The sequence below is a fragment of the Arabidopsis lyrata genome (assembly GCF_000004255.2).
Source record: "Arabidopsis lyrata subsp. lyrata unplaced genomic scaffold ARALYscaffold_7, whole genome shotgun sequence".
Taxonomy (NCBI): domain Eukaryota; kingdom Viridiplantae; phylum Streptophyta; class Magnoliopsida; order Brassicales; family Brassicaceae; genus Arabidopsis; species Arabidopsis lyrata.
The window spans coordinates 20,232,773-20,256,590 of record NW_003302549.1 but is presented as its reverse complement, the minus strand read 5'-3'; the positions used below and the strand labels follow the sequence as shown (position 1 = coordinate 20,256,590).

General features: G+C 39.9%; 2 protein-coding genes, 1 long non-coding RNA gene and 2 pseudogenes across 3 annotated transcripts; 3 read left to right on the top strand and 2 right to left on the bottom strand.

Moving 5' to 3' along the window:
- Positions 1–4,586: 4,586 nt before the first annotated feature.
- On the top strand, positions 4,587–6,408 carry LOC110226028. Its single transcript, XR_002330144.1, has 4 exons — positions 4,587–4,872; positions 5,016–5,090; positions 5,303–5,425; positions 6,091–6,408. It is a non-coding gene; the product is annotated as an uncharacterized LOC110226028 (long non-coding RNA).
- A 5,166-nt stretch (positions 6,409–11,574) lies between these two features.
- On the bottom strand, positions 11,575–12,173 carry LOC110226550. Its single transcript, XM_021018491.1, has 2 exons — positions 12,159–12,173; positions 11,575–11,958 (listed from the first exon to the last, which is right to left on the bottom strand). Exons 1-2 carry the CDS (start codon positions 12,171–12,173, stop codon positions 11,575–11,577), a joined length of 399 nt encoding a protein of 132 aa, XP_020874150.1.
- A 587-nt stretch (positions 12,174–12,760) lies between these two features.
- Positions 12,761–15,551, bottom strand: LOC110226809 (annotated as a pseudogene).
- A 2,695-nt stretch (positions 15,552–18,246) lies between these two features.
- LOC9306599 lies at positions 18,247–19,820 on the top strand (the record flags this gene model as incomplete). The annotated part of the gene is made up of 1 exon (XM_021017458.1): positions 18,247–19,820. A coding segment is annotated over one exon (1,473 nt), but the record flags the coding sequence as incomplete, so codon positions are not given.
- An 844-nt stretch (positions 19,821–20,664) lies between these two features.
- LOC9304593 lies at positions 20,665–22,691 on the top strand (annotated as a pseudogene).
- The last annotated feature ends 1,127 nt before the right edge of the window (positions 22,692–23,818 follow it).

The following is a 23,818-nucleotide window of genomic DNA, read 5'->3' as shown; positions in this document are numbered from 1 at the left end:
TATTTATCTAAATATTATAGAAGAATGTTGGAAACTTTTAATTTATCTCGATGATTCCATTCGGCCGCACCTTGAGAAGAGTTGAGAAGAAAGGTTTTGTAAAGAATCAGAGAGTTGAAAAAGAAAGAGACAGAGATATGGATAGAAATGGAAAGAGAAACGATATTCAATGTCATGAATGTCAAGGATATGTACATGTCAAAGCTTAGTGCCCCTCCCTGAAGAGAAAAGAATATATGCTCTGAGTGCAAAGGCATCATACACTCGAAATTTGACTGTGTGGGTTCTAGATCCAAGAAGGAAAGGTCCTACATTGTTGAAAGTGGAAGTAACTCTGAAGATGATGACTCGAAGATGAAGCGAAGGGTTTTGTATCTTTTGTGGGAATCATAGACGACGAAGATGAAAGCTCTAACAGTGAAGCAGAAAAATAAGTTGAAATGGAGCCAGCTCAACTGATGATGAATCAGACACTGTGAAGGATGTGGACATCGATGGACAGTTTAGAATATTGTATGACAACTAGTTCTTAATGAGTAAGGAGAAGGTCTCATGGATGGAAGAAAAAATAACACTTCAAGGTTAGAAGGAGAAGCTCAAAGGAGGCCTAGCTCTGGAAATTAAGAAGAACAGTGAGCTGACTCAAAAGTGTGGTTTAGAGGGGAAAAACAAACAGAGCTCTCACACAAGACTTGAGTGATACTCGGAAGAAGATACACATACTGAATAGTGTGACAAAGGATCTGGATAACATCTTAGTGTAACACCCCGATTTCATGAATATGGTGGTGCATGCAGAAAGGCTTAAAAGAATTGATTTGGCCACCTATGTCACAAAAGTGCACTTATCTTTTCGGTCAACTATCCTGAGAGAACTCCACAGTTAAGCATGCTTGAGCTGGAGCAATTTTAGGATGGGTGACCTTCCGGGAAGTGATTGTCGGAACTATGTGAGTGAAGACAAAACACAGGGAAAGATCATGTGGTGATTTGTAGAGTCGGTAAACAAGTCTTTAAAGCCTCCCGAACGTAGCAAATGGGCCGTCAGAAGATAGTGGGCCCACATGCTGAGAGAACGTGGGTCCTGTTGGTGTCGGATCCCGCACCAGATGTTCGGGACCAACCAAAGATTGCCACGTAGTCAGGGTAACGGCCCATAAAGGATAAAGCCCATTAGGCCTGCAAGTCAAAAGAACAGTCGAAGTGGTTATCACCATAAGGAGAATCCGAAGTGACTGCACCTCGACACCAGTCCGGAGACAAAGTCATGGTCAAATCGGTCTAAGGACATTTGGGCCAAAAGGCGAGGCCCATGAAGATCAGGATCAATTCAAATTTGAACGTTAAGCATTAAAATCAAAGACCAAAACGGTTACATTTAAGAGAGAATAATTGTACTTAATTAGCCCATTAAATGTCATTCTTCTATGTATAAATATAAAGGTCAATGGCCATGTAAAGGGGATCTTTCTCTCGAAGAAGAAATACTACAGCAATTCTTGTAACAATTCATAAGCTTTCTATACATTTATTTTTGTCCCTCAAGAGTAATCTTTCCTACTTAATAAAAATACTTGAGTGTGCAAATCCGACATCCACATTTTGGCGCCGCCTGTGGGGACAGAGGATTCTTGAGTGGTCAGATTTTTCCTTACTACATTTCCGAGATAAGCAGCAATGTCCGGAGGAGACGCCGTTGAGTCATCATTGGCCGAGACCCTCAAAGCTATGCAGCAAACCATGTCGGACATATCACAAAAGTTCTCGGATGTGGAAAAGGCCGTCGACACATTACAAACATCCCAGGTATCTCTTAGTCAAAACGTCAGTACTATACAAACTCGTGTTCGTTCTTTAAGTGCAGGAAACCCTGTGGGTATCCGAAGAAGGATACTCAACTCGCCAAGTTCCGCTGCGCGAAATGAAACCAGCGGACAAACAACTCCTGGTGCTACTAATAATGTAGTTCAGCCATTGGAGGAAGAGACACAGCTTGAAGATGAAGTTCAACTTGCAGATCAATACGAGCAGGAAAACCTCGACCAGTTTGAGACTATGAGGAAGGTTAGCCAAGAACTAAACGAAATGAAGTCAAAGTTCCATCAGGCTACAAGTTCGGAGCCGGATATCAATCGAGTCATTGAAGAAGCTAGGCGAACACCTTTCATTCTGCGAATCGCAAGTTTAAGAATCAAAGATTCTCGGAAGCTCAAGTTGGACCCTTACAGCGGATTAGAGGATCCGAAGAGCTATCTCGCAGCTTTCCTGATAGCTGCCGGAAGAGTCGAATTGGATGAAGTCGATGAGTATGCAGGGTACTGTAAGCTCTTTTCAGAAAATCTATGTGGCCAAGCTCTAATGTGGTTCACCCAATTAGAGCCGGCTTCGATCAGCAATTTCGACGAACTATCAGCTGTGTTTTTAAAACAATATTCCATCCTTATGGACAAAAGTGTTTCGGATGCCGATCTTTGGAACCTATCACAAGGATCAAATGAGTCACTTCGAGTTTTTATCACCAAGTTCGAAGGAGTGCTGTCAAAGCTCCCAAGAATCTCACAACAATCAGCTTTATCTGCCATACGGAAAGGATTGCGACATGATTCAAGGTTTAAAGAAGATTTAATACTTCATAAACCAGACACAATTCAGGATGCACTCTTCCGCGCAAACAACTGGATGGAAGTTGAGGACGAAAAAGAAAATTTTGCCAAAAGAAATAAGCAAGAAAAGCCGGCAATCATCATCCCTACCAAGAAGTTCGAGCCTAGGGAGAACAAAGGACCAAGAAAATTTGGATCGCAACCCTTTAACAGTACCGTCGGAAAGCAATTCCAAGGAAAAGGAAGGTCAAACACTTGGGTCCGTGATGAAAGTTTATATTGCGATATTCATAACGTAACCGGACATTTAACCAAGGATTGTAGTGTCCTTAAGAGGCATCTCGCGGAGCTTTGGGCCAGTGGAGATCTTTCCAAATTCGATATAAAAGATTTCGTAAAGGAATACCACAAATCAAAGGATAACTCCAAAGATCAAAATTCTAAAAGACCAAAGTTATCCAACGAGGAAGAGCCAAGGAGTTCGAAGGGTAAGATCAACGTGATTCTAGGAGGTTCTAAATTTTGCCAAGATTCGATAAGTTCCATCAAGAAACATAGGCGAAATGTTTTACTCAAAGCAAGTTTGAGTGAAGAAGTCGATTTTCAAGGTGCATCAATATCATTTGACGAAGAAGAAACGCGGCACCTCGAGAGACCTCATGATGATGCATTAGTCATTACCCTGGACGTTGCCAACTTCGAAGTATCAAGGATTCTTATTGATACCACTACAAGAAAATGGGATATTGATAGCGAAATAATATAGCGTTTTATGCGTTTTTGCTATAGTTGATGTACCTCTTGATTTTAGATAGCGTTTGCACTTTTACAAACGCTATGTTTGGTTGGTGAGATCCAAATTTTAGAAACGCTTTTTAGAAATGTAAAATACATAGCATTGATACATTTTGAAACGCTATGTATTGTTAACGCGGATAAAATTATTTATTTGCTCGCTAAGTACTTAGAGCATGTTTATTGGTAGTATCTTAGAAATAACTCTTAGCAATATTTAAGTAATATATTTGTAAAAGTGATTGTTAAGAGATAATATTTTTGAGTTAAGATTTTTGTGTGATTAATGGTAGACTCTTAACATGTGGTTCTTAAAAACAAAAAAATTAATATAAAAATAAAATTTATAATTATAGAAAATTTAATAATTGTTGCAAATTAAAAAAATTAAAACATACATGAGATACAATTTATAACATAAATAATATAAAGCACAAATGTTTTAAACTTAATTTCTGGAATATTTTGTCCATATATGCTCGACCAAATCATTCTTCAATTGTTGATGCATACCTCGATCACGAACTCGAGCTCTATTGGTCATCATTCCGAAGAAATTTGAAGGCATATCTGTAGAATATGTGAAATCCACCCGTGAACTTCCTGCAGATTCCGCTTGTTCGAATTCGGTAGTATCAAACTGAGTATACCCATCTCGTTTGTCTTCTACTATCATATTGTGAAGTATTATACATGCTCGCATAATATTTCCTATTTTTATTTTATCCCAAAGAAGAGCCGGATTTTTAACAATGGCAAATCGAGCTTGTAAAACTCCAAAAGCACGCTCGACATCTCTACGGCAAGCTTCTTGATGGGTTGCAAATAAAAATGTTTTATCAGTTTGTGGAAGTGAAATAGATTGGATAAAGGTAGCCCATTTAGGATAAATGTCATCCGTGAGATAGTAACCCAAATTATACTCGTTTACGTTGACTGTATAATTCACTGCTGGTGTTCGCCCTTTTAAGATGTCATAAAAAACCGGAGAGCGATTTAGAATATTGATATCATTTAAAGTACCTGGAAGTCCAAAACTAAGGAACGTTTCTTAGCTAAGGAACGTTTCTTAAGATTAAAGCACATTTTAGATTAAATTATATTGAATTTAATGTTAACAAAAGCCTAAGATTTTTCTAAGAGTCTCCTTTTAATCATGCTCTTAGTGAAAAAAGAACCGGCTAATAAATTTTCATTTTCCCTCTATCTCGTTTACTCTCCCTCTCATTCCATTGTTTCACTTCCTCTTCTCCACCAAACAAAACCCTAGTTACGCCGTCTTCACTAATCACAGAAAAAAACCATGTCGTTGCTCTCTCTCTTTTACTCTCTGTTTCGAAATCGAACCCTAGCGCCACCGTCGAAGCAAGCGACACATGGACTCACTCGTCTTAGCTTAAAAGGACACTGTAGACGCCAGCACCCCTCATGTTCCTCTGATTCTTCCTCTTCTTACTTTGATTCGTCCAGATTTGTGGGTTTCAATCAATCGATCCATTCATTTGTTTTATTGAATCGATTTAGCATCTCTTTTGTTGTTCAAATGATGTATGTGTTACAGATCTGTTGTTGTGAATTAGTTCGCCTAATGTTTCGATTGATTTTGGTGAACCCTAGGTATGTATCCAAGCTATGGAGGAAGACGCAGTCTGATGTCATGAGATTCTACAGAGGGTGAGGTGCAGACCTCTCGTAAGCTCGCTAACTCGTTCACTTTCCATTTTCGATTTGTTTCAATAGCTCGATAAGAGTTGGTTTATTTTTAATTCGTACGATACTGTTGGAGAAATGGAGATAGATTGAAGCATTAAAACCATTGATTGAATTTGGTATATTCAAATGCTAGACAAATTAGTGACAATGTTTGATTGAAATCATTGATAAGATCATGTAATCCTTTGCAGGAAGATGACATGATTAAAATAAAAGAGGGATGGTCCCGAGAAAGTCACACCAATGCTAACGTATTCTTGGATGGTTCTATATACCAAGTTCCACAGCTTTGGACTGTTTTTACAGCTACAGTTGTAAGTTTCTTCCTCTTTCTCTTAAATAGTAAATGAAAGTTCTCTTCATTAGTTTCTCGTATATGCTCTTTCTCATTTTCTATATTTATAATATCTAGGAGGTTGTCTTTGTGCTGCATCAAAATAGGAGGTCATTAGACAATTTAAGGTTCTATTTTCTTCAAAAACATCGATGGTTCTATTCCCATTTTCAGGGAGAAGACTTGGAACCAGTGAGTTTCAAGGATCTCCAAAATCTGGAGCAGCAGCTTGAGCTGCATGCTCTCAAACACTTTCGTATATGTAAATATGCTCACACACGATCTCTATGCCTAACTCTCTCTGACTTTTTGTGGCTATATATATATATAGTCAAATATTGTATAGAGATTGTCTCATATATATATATAATAAGCTTTAGCCTTTTGGTATGCAGAATCAACTCATGTATGAAAGGTAGCAAAGTTAAAATCATTGTATCTCTCAAGTCGTGTGTATGAGTGACTTATATGTTAGAGATATACATCCTTTCATAAATACATAACATAGGTTATATATAGTTCACGTTATTATATTAGTGTTTAATTACTAGATGTATGTGTATATTATATATCTATATATCTATATATATAGAAAGAGCTTGTAGAGAGAAATTAACAATGGTGTCATTTTTATGGATATGACAGGAGAAGGAGATACATGAAGAAAACAGGACCGTGTGAGACGTGGTGGACGCAAGAGGCGCCTAAGGACATTTCTCTTGGAAAAAGAGGAAGCTAATAATGTTGATGATACATTGATATTGCAGAAGAAGTTTCAAAGATTGGAGAGCAAATTCAGAAATTAAAATCATTGCTGATGCTTTGTGTAGTATAATAGCTTGGCCAAATGGCAAACTCGTTTATATTTGAACTTGTGTTTGTGTTCAGTACGTATGACTGTACTTTGTTATTGGATTGAAACATGTATTTTGGTTATTATGAAACATCTTCAGGTTTATGAATTTTTTTTTGCTTATGCGAAATTATTGGGGGATAAATCCAAAAATAGAATAATTCATTACACAGGTCCACATTAACAACAATAGATAACATCTCAATTTATAGCAAACCAAAAAAATGCTACAATATAAGTATCAATTATGACGTAAAATGAAATAAATTATAACATAATTACAATGCTATTGTAAACTATACAATTGCATATATTAAAACGCTATATTAAAAAGAACTATAATAGCATAACTGAAAACCGCTATGATAGGTCCTTTACCTATTGTCGCGATCGATGATATAGCGTTTCTAAATACGCTACTCTAGCGATAAATAGCGTTTTCTGGACGTTATCTAATCTTTTTAAGTACTTTGGAAAGGATGGGAATTAGTCGGGCAGACATAATAGGGCCTCCATCTACGTTAGTAGCATTCACAAGTGAATCAGCCATGTCCCTCGGAACCATCAAGCTTCCAGTTCTTGCCAAACGGGTGTCAAAGATCGTGGATTTTGTTGTCTTCGATAAGCCCGCGGCTTACAACATCATCCTCGGAACTCCCTGGATTTATCAAATGAAAGCAGTCCCCTCTACATATCATCAATGTATCAAATTTCCAACATCAAGTGGAGTGGAAACAATTCGGGGAGATCAAGAAGCTTCACGGACGTGTTATCTAGCTAGCCACCGTATGAAGATTCAATAGCAATTAACGAAGCCCGCAAAAGAGGGACTAAGATCAAAATTTCCTAGCGGACAGAAAAAAGATGATGTAGTAATCGAAGTAGTGATGGAAGAAGACAAACCGGACCGGAAAATTCGAATTGGGGCAACTTTGACTGGCCAAATAAAAGAAGCTTTGATCGAACTCTTAAGAAAAAACAAAACATCGTTTGCGTGGTCAGCGGCGGACATGCCTGGCATAGATCCAAGTATAATTTGTCATGAACTAAACGTGGATCCGAGCTTCAAGCCGGTGAAACAAAAAAGAAGAAAGCTCGGAGTAGAACGAGCAAAAATAGTAAATGACGAAGTGGATAAACTTTTGAAGATAGGGTCCATAAGAGAAGTGCAATACCCGGAATGGGTAGCAAACACTGTCGTTGTCAAAAAGAAGAATGGAAAAGATAGGGTTTGCATCGACTTCACAGACCTCAATAAAGCATGTCCCAAAGAGAGTTTCCCGCTCCCACATATAGATCGACTTGTAGAGTCAACCGCTGGGAACGAGCTGTTAACATTCATGGACGCCTTCTCGAGTTATAATCAAATAATGATGAACCCCGAAGACCAAGAAAAAACATCATTTATCACTGATAGAGGTATCTATTGTTACAAGGTAATGCCTTTTGGTTTGAAAAATGCAGGAGCAACTTATCAACGGTTGGTTAATAAAATGTTCCACAATCATCTCGGGAAGACAATGGAAGTCTACATAGATGATATGTTGGTTAAATCGTTAAGAAAAGAAGATCACGTTAAGCATTTAGAGGAGTGTTTTGATATTCTCAATAAATATCAAATGAAGCTGAACCCGGCAAAGTGCACATTCGGAGTCCCATCCGGAGAATTTCTTGGCTATATTGTGACGGAAAGAGGGATTGAGGCCAATCCAAATCAAATTAACGCCTTTCTAAACATGCCATCTCCAAGAAACTTCAAGGAAGTACAACGGTTGACTGGGCGGATTGCGGCTTTGAATCGTTTTATCTCGAGATCAACAGATAAGTCATTGCCTTTCTATCAAATTCTAAAAGGAAACAAAGGATTCCTCTGGGATGAGAAATGTGAAGAAGCTTTTGGGCAGCTTAAGGCATACTTAACCACTCCACCTATATTGTCCAAACCAGAAGTGGATGAAAAACTTTATTTGTACGTATCGGTTTCAAACCATGCGGTTAGTAGAGTCTTGGTTCGGGAAGACCGCGGGGAACAGAAGCCGATTTACTACGTAAGTAAGTCAATGACGGATCCGGAAACCAGATATACAATGATGGAAAAACTCGCACTCGCGGTGGTGACCTCGGCTCGAAAGCTGCGCCCATATTTTCAATCCCATTCGGTTGATGTATTAACCAACCATCCTCTCCGAACAATACTTCATAGTCCAAGTCAGTCCGGATGTTTGGCGAAATGGGCGGTGGAATTGAGCGAGTACGACATAGAATTCAAAAGCCGGATCAGTATGAAAGCTCAGGTTTTAGCAGATTTCCTAACCGAGCTACCAATACCTGGAACGATAGAGCAATCGGAGAACCAAACTTGGAAATTACATGTAGATGGGTCCTCATCAAAGCAAGGATCCGGAGTAGGAATCAAGTTGGAATCTCCAACATCGGAAATTCTAGAACAATCATTCCGATTATTATTTAATGCTTCCAACAATGAGGCAGAATACGAAGCCCTAATTGCCGGACTTCGATTGGCACAAGGAGTTGGAGCTAAGGAAATAGTCGCTTATTGCGATTCGCAATTAGTGGTTAACCATTTTAATAGAGACTACGAGACCAAGGACTCAAGAATGGAAGCGTACCTTGAAGTGGTGAAGGATCTATATAAAAATTTCTCGAAATTCGAATTAATTCGCATACCTCGGGGGGAGAATACAACTGCGGACGCACTTGCCGCATTGGCGCCAACATCAGATCCTGAGTTAAAAAGAGTTATTCCAGTGGAATGCAGTTCGGAGCGAAGCATTCAAGACAACAAAGAAACCCTCGTCGTTACAAGGTCTCGAGCAGCGGCACGTGACCGTGGCGAACCAGAGATCGAACCGCCACCCAACAAACGGAGGAAGTCAAAGGGATCAAACACATCTAACAAGGAACCCGTTGTCTTAGCAGGAGATGCGATTCCAGAAACAATATTAGAGACCGAGCCATTAATCGAGGAGGATATTCTAGAACCAAACGAGCATCCCGAACCAGAACCACGAGTATTTAACAAGGTCGACCAAATTCCAGCTAAAGACTGGGGGGCTGACTGGAGGGAGCCAATAAAGCGCTACATCATGACAGGCGAGCTCCCAAAGAATAAGTGGCAGGCCAGAAAAATGAAAATCGTTAGCGCGAAATTTTGTCTATCAAAGGATGCATTATATAGACGAGGTGTCAGTGACCCTTACCTATTATGCATTTTTGGGCCCGAAGTCGAAAGCGTCATGAGCGAAGTACATGAAGGATTATGTGGGAGTCATTCATCAGGAAGAGCTATGGCTTTTAAAGTTAAAAGAACGGGATACTATTGGCCCACTATGATCACGGATTGTGTTAAATTTGCCCAAAGATGTAAGCGTTGCCAACTCCATGCACCATTGATCCATCAACCTTCGGAGTTATTCTCTTCCATCTCCGCCCCGTACCCGTTTATGAGGTGGTCAATGGACATCATTGGACCATTACACAGATCAACTCGAGGTGTACAATACCTTTTGGTCTTGACGGACTACTTTTCGAAATGGATTGAAGCTGAGGCATATGTTGGCATCAAGGATTAGGCGGTGAAGACTTTCATTTGGAAGAATATTATATGTCGACATGGAGTTCCGTACGAAATAGTCACTGATAACGGGCCGCAATTCATTTCACAAGAATTTGATGCTTTTTGTGCGGACTGGGGAATCAAAGTCAGTTATTCTACTCCACGATATCCGCAAGGAAACGGTCAAGCTGAAGCCGCGAACAAGACGATATTGAGCAATCTCAAGAAACGCTTAAATCATCTAAAAGGAGGATGGTATGAAGAACTCCAACCCGTCCTATGAGCCTATCGTACAACCCCTAGGCGACCTACCGGAGAAACTCCATTCTCTTTGGTTTATGGCATGGAGGCAGTAGTACCAGCTGAACTCAACGTGCCCGGACTTCGCCGAACAGAAGCACCATTAAATGAGGAAGAAAATTCAGCAATGCTTAATGATTCACTAGATACCATAAATGAAAGGCGTGATCAAGCTTTGATTCGGATCCAGAATTACTAGCAGGCAGCAGCCCGATATTACAACTCTAAAGTCAAAAGTAGGCCGTTCTTCGTGGGAGATTATGTGTTAAGGCGCGTTTTTGACAATAAAAAAGAAGAAGGCGCCGGTAAACTCGGTATTAATTGGGAAGGACCTTACATTGTTACCGAAGTGGTTCGAAACGGTGTTTATAGGCTGAAAGACTTAGAAGACATGCCAGTCAAGCGACCTTGGAATGTGATCAACCTAAAGAAATTTTATGTTTAAAGCTACACGCATTTTATATGTACACGAACTACGGTGTGGCTTGATCCCGAAATGGGTACGTAGGCAGCTCAGAAACGAGTTCAGCTATTAATAAAAAATTTGTTTTATTTCTGTATTAAAGGGAAAGGTTCGACTTTGCGAACAAGTGAAGCAAATAAAGGTTCGGCTATGCGAACACACAAGAGATTGGAAATAGAGCGTTTATTTAAACAAAAAAGATGGAATGTCCCTCATCGTACACTTCGGGTTATGGAGATCTTGTTGACGAGCAGAACACTTCAACTCCTTGACCAGCAAGGTCGAGGATTGGCATCATGCAGTCCGGAATTCGAGCGAAGTCAGAGATTCCAAGCTCGATCCATTCTCCAGGGTGAGATTCGAGGACGTGAAGATCTTTTGATACCGTAGTAAGCCTGCGTTGCATCCGGTTAATCCTCTTCCGGAGTCTCCTCTTTTCCAACGTAAGCTTCCGATGTTGAAGCGCAAGTGCCTCTATGAATGCCATCGCTGTTCCTTGGTCTCTGATTGGGAGATCCCTGATCAAAGCACATGGAGCTCGGATCTGGGATCTGAAGAAGCCGCGAGGTAGAAGAAGCCGCCTATTTGGCCCATTTGGAGCATCTTCGTTTATCACCCCAATCCTGGAGAAGTCGGGCATAGATTCTGAACATCGAAGGTTGAACTCCATACCTGCTAAAATGAAAAAGAATGGTGAGGAGAAAAGAGAAGTTGAGACTATAATTTATAGGAATGTCATATTCCTAAGTAAGTTACGGATTCTATCCTAGGAATGGAGTGATTCGCGGAGAGATTTATGCCCATAAACCGATCCTACATTAAAAGATGCATCTCCGAGAATATTTGAAGAGTAAGGAAAATTGCAAATGTTTCCATAAATAAAAAGGGGCCGAGGCCCATTACGAGTTCAAAGTAAGTAAAGAAGTTAGAGAACATTTATGGAAGAGGCTCAGGAACAGGCTCCCTCATCGCCGGTTTAGTTTTCGAAGTGAACGCCTTGTTCTTGGCATCCACTTCGGGACGATTCCGAACGCGTTTCCGACTGGTACTGGCCTCCTCCTCATCTTCTTCCTCGCTATCAGATGGAACGGTATGGACCGGAGCATTCACAGGACCCGGAACTCCTTTAGCACGGAGATACATCTGAAGCATCTTCGGGATCTCAGCAACAGAATCGAAGTTCCGCCATTCCCATTGAAAGGGATCACTTTCCAGAGCCCTTATCTTCCTCTCCACCCGAGCGATGCGAGCCTCGAGTGTTTGCCTTTTGAGACCTAGCCGCTGCCTTTCCTCACACAAGCGACGGTGTTTGTCGGCGACCTAGCATAAAGATGAATGAATAAAACAAAACAAGAAGTTTTTAATCAAGGACCACGGATATTAACCTTGTCAATAAAGTCGCAAGCCTCTTTCTTCTCCTTTGAAGGAAAATGAAAGACGGCATGAGGGAAAAGAACGCCGGCCGGCTCAAAGCCGTCGCCGGACAAGAAAAGTGGGCTGCCGGGATCAACGGGGGCTACGTTTTCGTTTTCCATTAATGTGGTGTTTATCGAATGAACTATAGAGTTTCTTGAGGAAAGATCAAAGGCGAACAAACTCCTATTTATAATAGGGTTAAGGTTTGTCTTGGGAATAAAAATTCAATAATGGTGGCGTGCCCTAATGGTTTAAACCATTTTTGGAAATCGAGAAAAGGCAATTATTGCATTAAAGACGAGCTGCTTTTCCTACTTTCAAGAAATAAGAAGGGAAAGAGCAACCGTCGCATTAACTACAAAAGTTTCTAAGGCCCAAGCCCAATACATTTACCGAGTTGACTAAACCCGAAGTGGGGAACTCGCTTTAAGCCGAGCTCAGTTCTCGCATTCTAAAGAGAAAGGTCTGATCAGCCTAAAAATCTCGAAAGCATAACCACAAGGCCACAAAAGGTTAAAAGCGGACTTTGCAAACCCGCACATAATTTTAACCAAACCCCCTTGGGGTCAAAACCTAGAAAGGTTTAAAAGCCTCCTCATGCAAATATCTTGTTCAAGAAATAATAAAGCCTCCTTAGACAAAAACAAGTTCGAAATTAAGTTTTAAGATAAATGGGACAATTCCCAATTTAAAGTGGACGCAGCCACTATGGAGTGACAGCCACCTCGGACTCCGGCTCGGCAGTCGAAGTTTCGTTCGCCTCCTTGGCTGGTGCTTGGTCAGATGGATCTCCTGGTCCGCCCTCCACAGTACAACCATCCTCCGGGGTGACCTCTGGTGCCGCAGGAACTTCGGGTGGGACGACATCTTCCGTCTCACTTGAGCCTGGGAAGGACAGTTCCAGTCAATTTTTTTTTTAAAAAAAAAACATAAGGTGAGAAAAAGGTAGTAAGTGTCAGGAGCCAAGCGTTACCTGCCCAGTCTAGACCCGATTCACTTATAGGAGGCGATTCAGTGAAGAATTCCTCGAAGTCCTGCGGGTTGAAGGTCGAAGTGGGGAGAGCTGCCAAGCGACTCCGCTTTTCAGATAGATTAGCCGACAGTTCAGTCCTCTCTTGCACCTCGGAGAAATCTGTGTCATGGATTTGATCCAACAGAATCAGGTTGCTCTCGTGCTCCTTGATGTCTGATTCCAAATCTGTCCTAGCTTTCTCGGTTTGAATGAAGCGGATGGCCCCCTGGATCAACTCCATCCCGCGTCCCTTAACCTCTTTTCTGGCTTTTGATGCCGACCTTGCCAACTCGGAATCACGTAACTTAGTGATCGCCTTGTACTTCGCGTTAAGCTCAATAAGTTGGTTATTCAGGGTATCGGCGGTTTATTCGGATTCGTGAAGCCTACCCTGAACACCAGAAAGCTCATCCTGGAGTTTGAAATTCTGGTCGTACTGGTCCTGCAGCTCCCCCTTTATCTTCACCAGCTCGGATGTTAGACTGTCGACCTTGTCCTCCAGATCGTGCTTGGAGCCGGTAGAAGAGCTTAGTTCAGCCTCAAGAGCAGAAAGTTTTTTCTTCCACGCATCAATCTCCTTTTCCCGACCAAGGACCAGCCCCTCATAATGTTCAATCATGTCATTAAGCTCACCGTTAGCCAGCCATTATCCATAAAATCGGGATGGTGAGTCATTTCGATGAACGGCAGCACAATCGGAAAAATAAAGCGGAACTAACCCGAGATGAATGATGAGCATGAAGCAAATAGCGTTCACGAATCGCAGGGCGCCACTTGTCGAAATCAGGCAAGATCGAACCCGATCGGGTCTTGAAGCATCGGAAGACGCTGCCTTCTTTCTCCATAGCTGCGAAGGAGGAAGAGTTGTAAAAATTGGAATCTGAATAGAGACAAAAACTTTTAAGAATGTGTAAATCACCAAACCTGAAAGCGATTTGACTTGAGGGACAAGAGCAGGCTTTAACCTCGAGGAAGCATCTCGAGATTCAGAATCTCCCTTTTTTGGAGATGCGCTCCGGACAGTCTTTTCGCTGTCAGGCTGGGAAGAGGAAGACATATCAACCGGTCGAGGAGGACCCATTGGTTCAGTAGGAGGGGATGATCGAGGTGAACGGTCAGTCCGGGCCCTTGACTTCTCCCTTTGCGGGGAAGAATCACTACGAGAGGACTTGTCTCTCTTCCTGCGAACCAAGTTCTTAAGTGGTTCATTGCTAAAATCATCTCGGGGAGGACGAGGTGAATCACGGCGAGGAGATCGGTCCCTCCGAGGAGAACATGCGTCACGACGATCGCGACGAGGAGTTAATCTGAAAGAAGCGACGGATCTGGCTCCCTCGGTGCTGCCGTCATCAACCAGCAGGGTCCTGCTGTAGTCTTTTTTGTCAATAGCATCCGCAAGGAACGCCTTGTTTTCATCACAAGCCTCTGCTATCGGCTTGGAAAGTTTCTTACGCTGGGCAGCGAAGGCCCGAGCTGACATCCCCTGAGTTGAGGGAGGAGGCGGAAGACGATGAAGTTGATTAGGGGGGCTCATCCTGAGTTTTCGATTGGCTTCAATGAACCGATCGAGGGTGAAAGAATTCCAAAGGGTTTCCCCTTCAAGGATTGTTTTGAAGAACTTGACGAATTCTTCAGTCGGAAGAGTTGAAGCGATGAGAGCTGCGAAGTGAAACAGCAAGTTTGGTCAGTAAAAAAAAAATAAAACAACCATGAAAGGAATATACAACCTAGTTTCTACCAGGCTTCGCAGTCCACTTCGATGGAAGTACATCGGAAAGATTTCCAATCGAAGTAGGAGTTTTCTTAATCAGGAACCAAGGATGGTGCCAGTTTTCATCCTTGTTAGGGAGGTGCGAGATGACGTTCCTGTTGGCATTCGGATACGCCGAGAAGTACCCTGTTTTCTTTGACGAACTTCTCACGCTCAGAAGTTCATTCAGCTCGGGGACCCCAATAATGTAGTCTGCTTCCGCCGCAACGGTTATGATCCCGAGGATGGTTCGGAGAAGATTGGGGGTTAGCTGAGGTAAAGCGATCTCAAGAGCCGCCAAGTATCGAACCAGGGCTTCGGGAAGGGGGAAGGTCAATCTGCAGCCCTTGAAGTAGATTTCATAAACGCAAAAGTAGCCGTCGCGGTGATTTTCCGGGGACTCCATAGGGTCGGCTATCTGCGCTTCCGCTATGATTCCAGGGGGAATCTGGCAAAGCCCTTTTAATCGCTCTAGGGATTGAAGGGTACAGGTGGATCTGTAGTGTGGACCAGCTATGTCGTTAGGACGAGTGCATTCGTCATTACTGGAGCCACCTTCAAAGGATGGAGACTCGGGTCTTTCGGAATCAGAAGTCATCGGAGAATATGAGAAATTTAAAATCCGGCAAAGAGAAAATCGGCGAAGAAAGAGAAGAGAGAAGTTTCGATTAAAGCGTAAGAGTAAAAAGTGATGATGAAAGAAGTTACCTCACGAAAGCTAAGTGTTAATGATGAAACCGCCTTGGGAATCGTGGGGGAAGTGGAAAGGTTTCCCGCTTTAATAGAAAATAATTAAGATACGGTCATAATGGTGACAGATGTCACGCGACTAAACATGGATAGCGCCGAAATTAAAGGACTGACGGGATCTTGGCGGGAAAATCAAAAGATTCCTCAGAACGCAATCTTTGGTCATTAAAACATTTAAAGTCCTCCGAATTGGAGTGGCACTTCGAAGAACTTGGGGGGCTAATTGTTGGTGTCGGATCCCGCACCAGATGTTCGGGACCAACCAAAGATTGCCACGTAGTCAGGGTAACGGCCCATAAAGGATAAAGCCCATTAGGCCTGCAAGTCAAAAGAACAGTCGAAGTGGTTATCACCATAAGGAGAATCCGAAGTGACTGCACCTCGACACCAGTCCGGAGACGAAGTCATGGTCAAATCGGTCTAAGGACATTTGGGCCAAAAGGCGAGGCCCATGAAGATCAGGATCAATTCAAATTTGAACGTTAAGCATTAAAATCAAAGACCAAAACGGTTACATTTAAGAGAGAATAATTGTACTTAATTAGCCCATTAAATGTCATTCTTCTATGTATAAATATAAAGGTCAATGGCCATGTAAAGGGGATCTTTCTCTCGAAGAAGAAATACTACAGCAATTCTTGTAACAATTCATAAGCTTTCTATACATTTATTTTTGTCCCTCAAGAGTAATCTTTCCTACTTAATAAAAATACTTGAGTGTGCAAATCCGACATCCACAGGTCCCATTAAGAGAGGTGGCGGTCGGGGTGTTACAAGTGGTATCAGAGCTGAACCCAGTCGAGTGTGGAGTCAAGAGAGCTCACACCGTCGGGGGTGACGGTCTTGGTGCGCAACGAGGACGTTGCTATCTGTTAGTAGGGGTGAATTGTAACACCCCGATTTCAGGAATATGGTAGTGCATGCGGAGAGGTTTAAAAGAATTGATTTGGCCTCCTATGTCACAAAAGTGCACTTATTTTTTCGCTCAACTGTTCTGAGAGAACTCCACAGTTAAGCGTGCTTGAGCTGGAACAATTTAGGATGGGTGACCTTCTGAGAAGTTATTATCGGAACTGTGTGAGTGAGGACAAAACACAGGGAAAGATCATGTGGTGATTTGTAGGGTCGGTAAACAAGTCTTTAAAGCCTTTCGGACGTAGCAAACCGGCCATCAAAAGATAGTGGGCCCACGGGCCGAGAGAGGACGTGGGGCCCATTAAGTGAGGTGGTGGTCAGGGCATTACATTTAGGGTCTGGGAGAGTTGGAAAATCTAATTTTAGATTAGGCTATCATGGAGGTGAGACAAGTGGGAAGACAAATTTCGTTCCAAGAAAGGGTGTACATGCACGTCGTTATCAGTTTTTATTTCAAAACTACATTGGAGCTGTTCGAGCAAGACGTTTGCATCAGAATCATAACCATTATCACAGAGCAGTGACTGGGTATGAATGTTACTAATGTGGTTGTCATGGTCACATATATATGTACTGCTACACATATGCAGCTAAATTGAAGAAGCTAATGAGACATGGAAGGTTCTATCCACATTAGAGAAGAGAGTATAAAGTATATGTTTGCAAAATCTGATATGTACTGCCATGTTGCATATACCTTAATTGAAACAAGTATGACTAAGCTTTGGTACTTCGATAATGGAGCTTCTAGACATATCACATGGAATCAAGCCAATCTCAACAATTACACTGAAGTAAAAGAGAGCAAAGTCACGTTTGGTGGTGGAGAAAAGGGAAAGATTCGGGGCAAAAGAGACTTAACTGAAGCTAAAGAACCTCAACTCACCAATGTGTATATTGTTCAAGGATTAACAGTGAGCTTCAATAAAGTGAAATGTTGGACTATAGATGAGAAGAACCGCAATGCTCTCTCGGAAATCCGTACTGAGAACAATTGTTGCATGTGGGAAAACCTAACTAAAACATGTTTTAGAGCTAAGAAGGATGATCTGGTGCTCTGCCATCAGCGACTTGGACACATGAATGCTAGAAGTCTCTCAAAGCTAGAGATGAAGATATCAACGACTTGGACACCTTAAATAGAAGCGATGCAAACTGTTTTTGTTGGTAGAGATGATGATATTTAGTTCTTGACAATCAAAGACGAGATAAAAAAAATTGTGTCTCTCACCACTACGTATTAGTTGTTGCATTATGGTTTTTAAGATTACTATACCTTTGCTTATGTTAGGGTTTTTAATATTTCATTGGTTTTTAATAATTTTTTTATTTTTATATTATGTTTTCATATCAATGAAGAACATTTTTGATTTAATCAATAGGTCTTTATTTTATATAAATAATAATTTTTGATAATTTAAAATTAGCATTTGAGAAGACAATTTTTGAGTTTTTTGTGTATAAAAACAATTAATATAATTTAAAGTAACTGTTATTATTAATTATAACTTATTAATGGCGATCACATTACAAATTTTGAATATGTAAATATGGTAAAAGATAGACTATTAACATTGTTTGTAAGCCATAGTTGATAAAAGTAATGGTTGATTTTATGCTTTTTTGTAAGTAATAGGATGAATCCAAAAATCATAGTTTTATAATTTGGTATGGCATTACACAAAATTTTGTAAAAACTATATGCCAAATTTATACTTGGTATAATATAATCATTAACAAAGTCTATAAACTTCCTTAAATCGTTTATTTTGTAGCTTATAATGTTGTCTTGTTGCATGATGGAAAATGGGACGAGCTTGGTGATTGTATCTTAACGTTAGCGAATAGCAAAGAACCTGTCAAGGCTTTTCACGTCTTCATCGATTTGCCACCAGTCTACAAGAGTTTCATCGACAAGTTCTTGCACAAAATCCTAGAGGAAGCTAGTAATGTCTTTCTTGATCCTTATAGAGTTGAAGATTGGAGCTTGGCTTTACAAACTTTTGTTAAAATGTGGATTCAGCTTTTGAGCACAGGGATGAGATTTGAGTTACTAAGGGCGTTAATGGAGATTCGGGTTTCCTCTGTTGTGAATTCAGTGATTGATTTAGTGAATAAGGAAAAGGAACAGTTTTTGGTACAAGGGCTTGAAGATTTCGAGAGGTTCTTCTCACGAGATATGAATCTTTATCATTACGCTAAAGATCAATGCTATTTTGTGTCGGCTTTAGTGATCAAGATCGATGGAGTCGGGTCACATTTGACCAAGGAGATTGTGAGGAAGATCAAAATGTTGGTTACAGAACAGGACAATCCTGCCATTAAACCACAGGATGATCTTAAGAATAGTAGAGAAGAAGAGTTTGACCGTGGCTGGTATGACCATTTGAAGAATTTATCTTCATTGGAAGTGTTAAAGATCTTCGCGTCCACGGAACTTGAAGATAGGTCTAGAGAGATAGCAATTAGAAGAGTCAATGCCTTACTCTCTGATCACACTTTAAAGAAGGTGAAAATAGATATTGCAGAGATAAGAAAACTCCAACCATTGCTCATGTCTTGCTTAAAGGAAGAAGGAATCTCTGACAGTATGTTTAAAGTCCTAGGTCAGGTGGTGAACTATGTTGCTTATGAGATGTTGGTCTACCAAGAGGAGACATGCTATGAGCTACGCGATTATATTGCATCGAGTGAAACAGAGTTTCAGAGAGCGGTTTATATCTTCCAGTGCTTGACAATGGCGCTTGTTGATGACGATTTTGTGATTCCTGTGATGGAGAACCTTTTCCCAGAGATAATCACAAGGCTAAACCCACCAACAGAGTTGTTGGTAGATAACAGTTGCTGGCTCTTGGTGTTTAGGGCTGCTTTCTGTGCAGCAATTCACTTGATAGAGGACCCAGGTTACGCTAAATCCGTTAAGGAAATTGCACATAAGATGATAGATTCTATAAGAGAGCTTGTGGAAAGAGAAATGGAGGTTGGGCTTGTGAGGAGAGCTTTCAGAGATGTTGAAAGTATTGTGAAGAAACAATTGGAATGGTACAGTACGAGCCAATACAAATTGGTTAAGGGTCTTCTTTGGAGACTCTATGCAATCAAAGGCATGAAATGGGAGAGTAAGATTGTGTTGTGGAGAATCAATGTGATTGTCGAGAGAGGAGTGAAAGAAGTGGAGAAAGAGCTACCAGAGACTGAGTTTGATTGGCTGAACCTTACTGATGATGAGTTTGAATAGAAAAAAAATAGTTTTTGGTGTATAGTCTTAAATTGTGCAGAGTCTAGTTTTTGGTGTATAGTTTGCATTCGAGAAGAAACTTGTGAAGAAATAGATAGATAGAGTTTTGGAAAATGTACTTAGTTCTTGAAAATACTCTATCTTGAGAGTTGACTTAATAATCTTTCTCATGCTAATTTTTTTTTCGTAGCATCAACTTCTAATTATCAGAACATCAACATCAGAACAAGCTCTACACTTGGCCTCTGTCTTAAGTACAGTGACTGCTACTTCCACTAAAACCGCTCCCTCCAATGTAATAACTGACCAAAGCGTATAGTTAATGAAGCTATATAGTGGAAGAGATGTCCACGGGAACAATCTGTTTGCGGCCTTGGTATCACTGGTTGTCGAGGCAGGTAGTGGTTAGTAGTCCTTCTGGTTGTTTAGACATTGAGCCATTGGTGCTGAAAATTGTAGTTCCAAGACTCCACGCTCCAGCACATTGTGACACAAGACTGTAGATATTGAGACGCCTGATGCTATATAATAAAGGCCCAGCCCAAACCAGATTCCTTATTGTTTTATAAATAGCTAGGGTTATATATGTTAAATAAACTTATTGCTTGCTCTCCACTCTTCCCGAGAAATAAACCGTCTAAAGCTGTTTTCATCTTCTCCATGGCCAGTTCTAGCAAAGAATCTGGCCGTCAAAGCTAATTTATTTGGTTGGTTTTGTGTGGTTCTCTCTTATCTAATGTTTTATACTGTTCACTTACTTGGCTGTTCGCTAAATCTTTTAGGTAAGCGAAAGCCGGAAGATGACTTGGAGACCAAGCCAATTCTCAAGAAACATAAGGAAACATCCGAGGAGAAGGTAACCCTAAGATGGTCGGATTCCTCTTGTTCCTTTACAACAATTTTCTTTACATTGTCTTCTAATGGCTACTCATTTAACAGGAGACAATGGAAGGATTTGCTGATAGTCTCCAGCACACTAATATAATCTCAGTGATGGTATAATTTTAAAAAACATTGCACTGTTTGTTAGATGATTTTGCATAGAATTGTACAATTAAGCATCTTGTTCTTATTATCCTCAAAATATGTCAGGCTCATACATTTGATAACACAACTTTTGCCACTCGAAATATAACTTATTCAATTTCAAGTCCTTTTCTCATCAGAGTTGTGCTAACACACTTGCATGTTATATTCAGGAAGCTGCCACAACAAAAACGCTCTATGTTGCCAATCTCTATCGTAACATTAAAATATCAGATATGTAAGTAGCATCTTAAATTTCCACTTTCGTTCTCGGAGCAAGTTTTTCATCATGACTAATATTTAATATATCCTCCATATTTACAGAATCAATTTCTTCAAAGATGTTGGGGAAGTTGTTCATGTTCGACTTATTGTAAACAGCAAGGGCTGTTATGCGTGCTGGTGCTTTGTTGAGTTTGCTTCTGCTAACGAAGCAGAGAAGGTGAGAGTAGTTTTGTAGTAATTATGAAAAATGCATTTTAGTAGTCATTTGAAAAGTAGTGTATACTTATGATGAAAGTACCATTACTGATAAAAATCTTTTATACTCTAGTTTTGATACATAAGAACGGTGAATATTTGGACGATCGCAAGATTTTTCTTGAAGCGGTTAAGACAGTTCCATTCAGTCCACCCAAGTAAATTGATTTTCCATATTATGTAACACTAGTAGCTTATATCTAAAGTTTTGATGCCATACAGAAGACTAACACCATAATTTTTGCTAATTAGGTATTGCATAGAATATCACAAGAATTGGTAAGGGATTTAACTATTTGCATCTTGAGTTTTATCAAGAGCACATTGGGTAAAGTTTTTGGTATACATGGAGAGATCAAAAGGGTTTTTGATATTCTAGGTACGAAGACTACCTTCGACAAGAAAGCCTTCTGATTGAAGAAGATGAGGCAGTGGAAGGACTTGAGGTACATGTTCTGACTAGATGAGGATACTTTTTGTTGTTATGCAATTTTAAGTCTTTTGCTCCTCATTAGAGTCGTGCTAACACACTTGGGTGTTAAATTCAGGAAGTGGCCGCAAGAAAAAAGATACTCTTTGTTGCCAATCTCCCTGAAGACTGTCAAATAATACCAAATATGTAATGTAAGTACGTAGCACTATTTATTCCCTCTTACGTTCTTCGAGCAAGTTTTTCACGACTCATTTTTACAGCATCAAATTCTTTGAAGATGTTGGAGAAGTTGTTCATGTTCGAATTATTGTAGACCACATGGGTGAGCATGTGGACTGTGGCTTTGTTGAGTTTACTTCTTCTAACGAAGCAGAGAAGGTGGAGTAGTTCATTAGAATTTGTTCAAAAAAAAAAAAGGCAGTCATTGAAAAGTAGTGTATACTTATATAGAAAAATATACATTTGAAAGTACGATTTGATCTGATTAATCCTTTTATGAGGTAGGCGATGGAAAATAATGGTCAATATTTGCGCTATTGTCGGATTTTTCTTGGCGTGGTTGAGAAAGTTTCATACCCTCTCCGACCCAAGTAAAGTGATTTTTCATATGGAGATTTGTTTCTCTAACTTATTGGTATAGTTTTGATGTCATAACAGAAGATTAACGCTACTATTTTTGTTAATTAGGTACAACCTAGCAGAGAAGCTTTGGTAAGGGATTTAAACTATTTGCCTTTTGTGTTTTGTTATCAAGAAGAGCACATTGAGTGAAGTTTTTGGTTTATATGGAGAGCCACAAATAAGGGTTTTTGATATTTCAGGTATGAAGACTACCTTCGACGAAGTAGGCATTTAAAGACCAAACCCAATCTGAAGAAACCGAAGGTGATAATGGCCAATAGGTTTATCCTGAGGTAAGAAGATTACCTTCTCTGACGATGGTGACGACTGATAGAAGAAGATGAAGCTCTTTGGTGTTTTTAACTTGTGATACAATGCAACTTCTTTTTATTACTTCGGTTTTCTTATGTTCTATTATGTAGGTTTTTTGTCTGAACGTACGTTAAAATATGCTTCATTTTGAATGTTCTGGTGATAAATTATTTTTTGTGTTCAAAAAAGTGGGCTAAGCGGCCGTCTAGGCCACGCCTAGACGCTAGGCGCCCTTACATCGCTTTGATTTTCTTTAAATTGGTACTATATAGCGGTGGAGTAGATTTGGCGGACTATGCGGACTAGACGGGCATTAGGTGGATATAGGCGGGTTGGGCGGATTTAAATATGTTTTGTATTTTGAAATTTTAAAAAATTATATTTAAAATAGTTTCAAAGTCACCTATATTTTTAATTTTTTTATTTATTTTATTTTACTTAAATATATTTAATTAAATTTATTTTCTAAAATTTGACAACTTTAAACCCTTTATAATGGGTTTTCAACATTTTATATAATATTATATAAGTATATATTATTTTATTTTAAAATCACCTAAGCTCCGATTAAGTGTTATAGGCGCTAGGTGAAAAGTTACCGCCCGCATACCATCTAGCCAGGCCCGTGCCTACGTTGTGAAACAAGAAACGTTCGCTTCCGGCCAAATTTTTTATTAAACAGTTCAATGGCTCACTAATTTTTTTATATAGTTATTTAGGTCCAATTTTAGTATCCAAACATGATGTTGTACATCAAATCGTTAATAGTTTTATTTTAAGATAAGTAAATATTAAAAGTTAACCATTAAAGTTAGAATAATACATGGCCGATTGGTATCATAAGTTATCTTTGATATTTTTTGGCTGTTTTTTCTATTAAAATGAGAAAAGTTTATTTAGTGATTTTATAAGAAAGAATTAAAAAATAATCATTTTCAATTAAAATTTTACTCTAGTTTTTGTTTATATAAGATAATGATTTTTTTGAAACTTTTGATTTATAAGATATGACATTTTTTTTAAAATACCGCTTCCGTTCTCTATATCTCTAGGCACGGCTCTGCATCTAGCGCTTTCTTAAACACTAATTATTACCTAAGTAAGAGCCGTATACGATTTCAACTGATTTGGTTGACAAAACCATAATCTCCCGAGGGACACAAATTCACTTTTCTCATAAGCGGTTGGGTAGATTCAGTCTTTCCTATCTTTCACCAAAGTCAAATT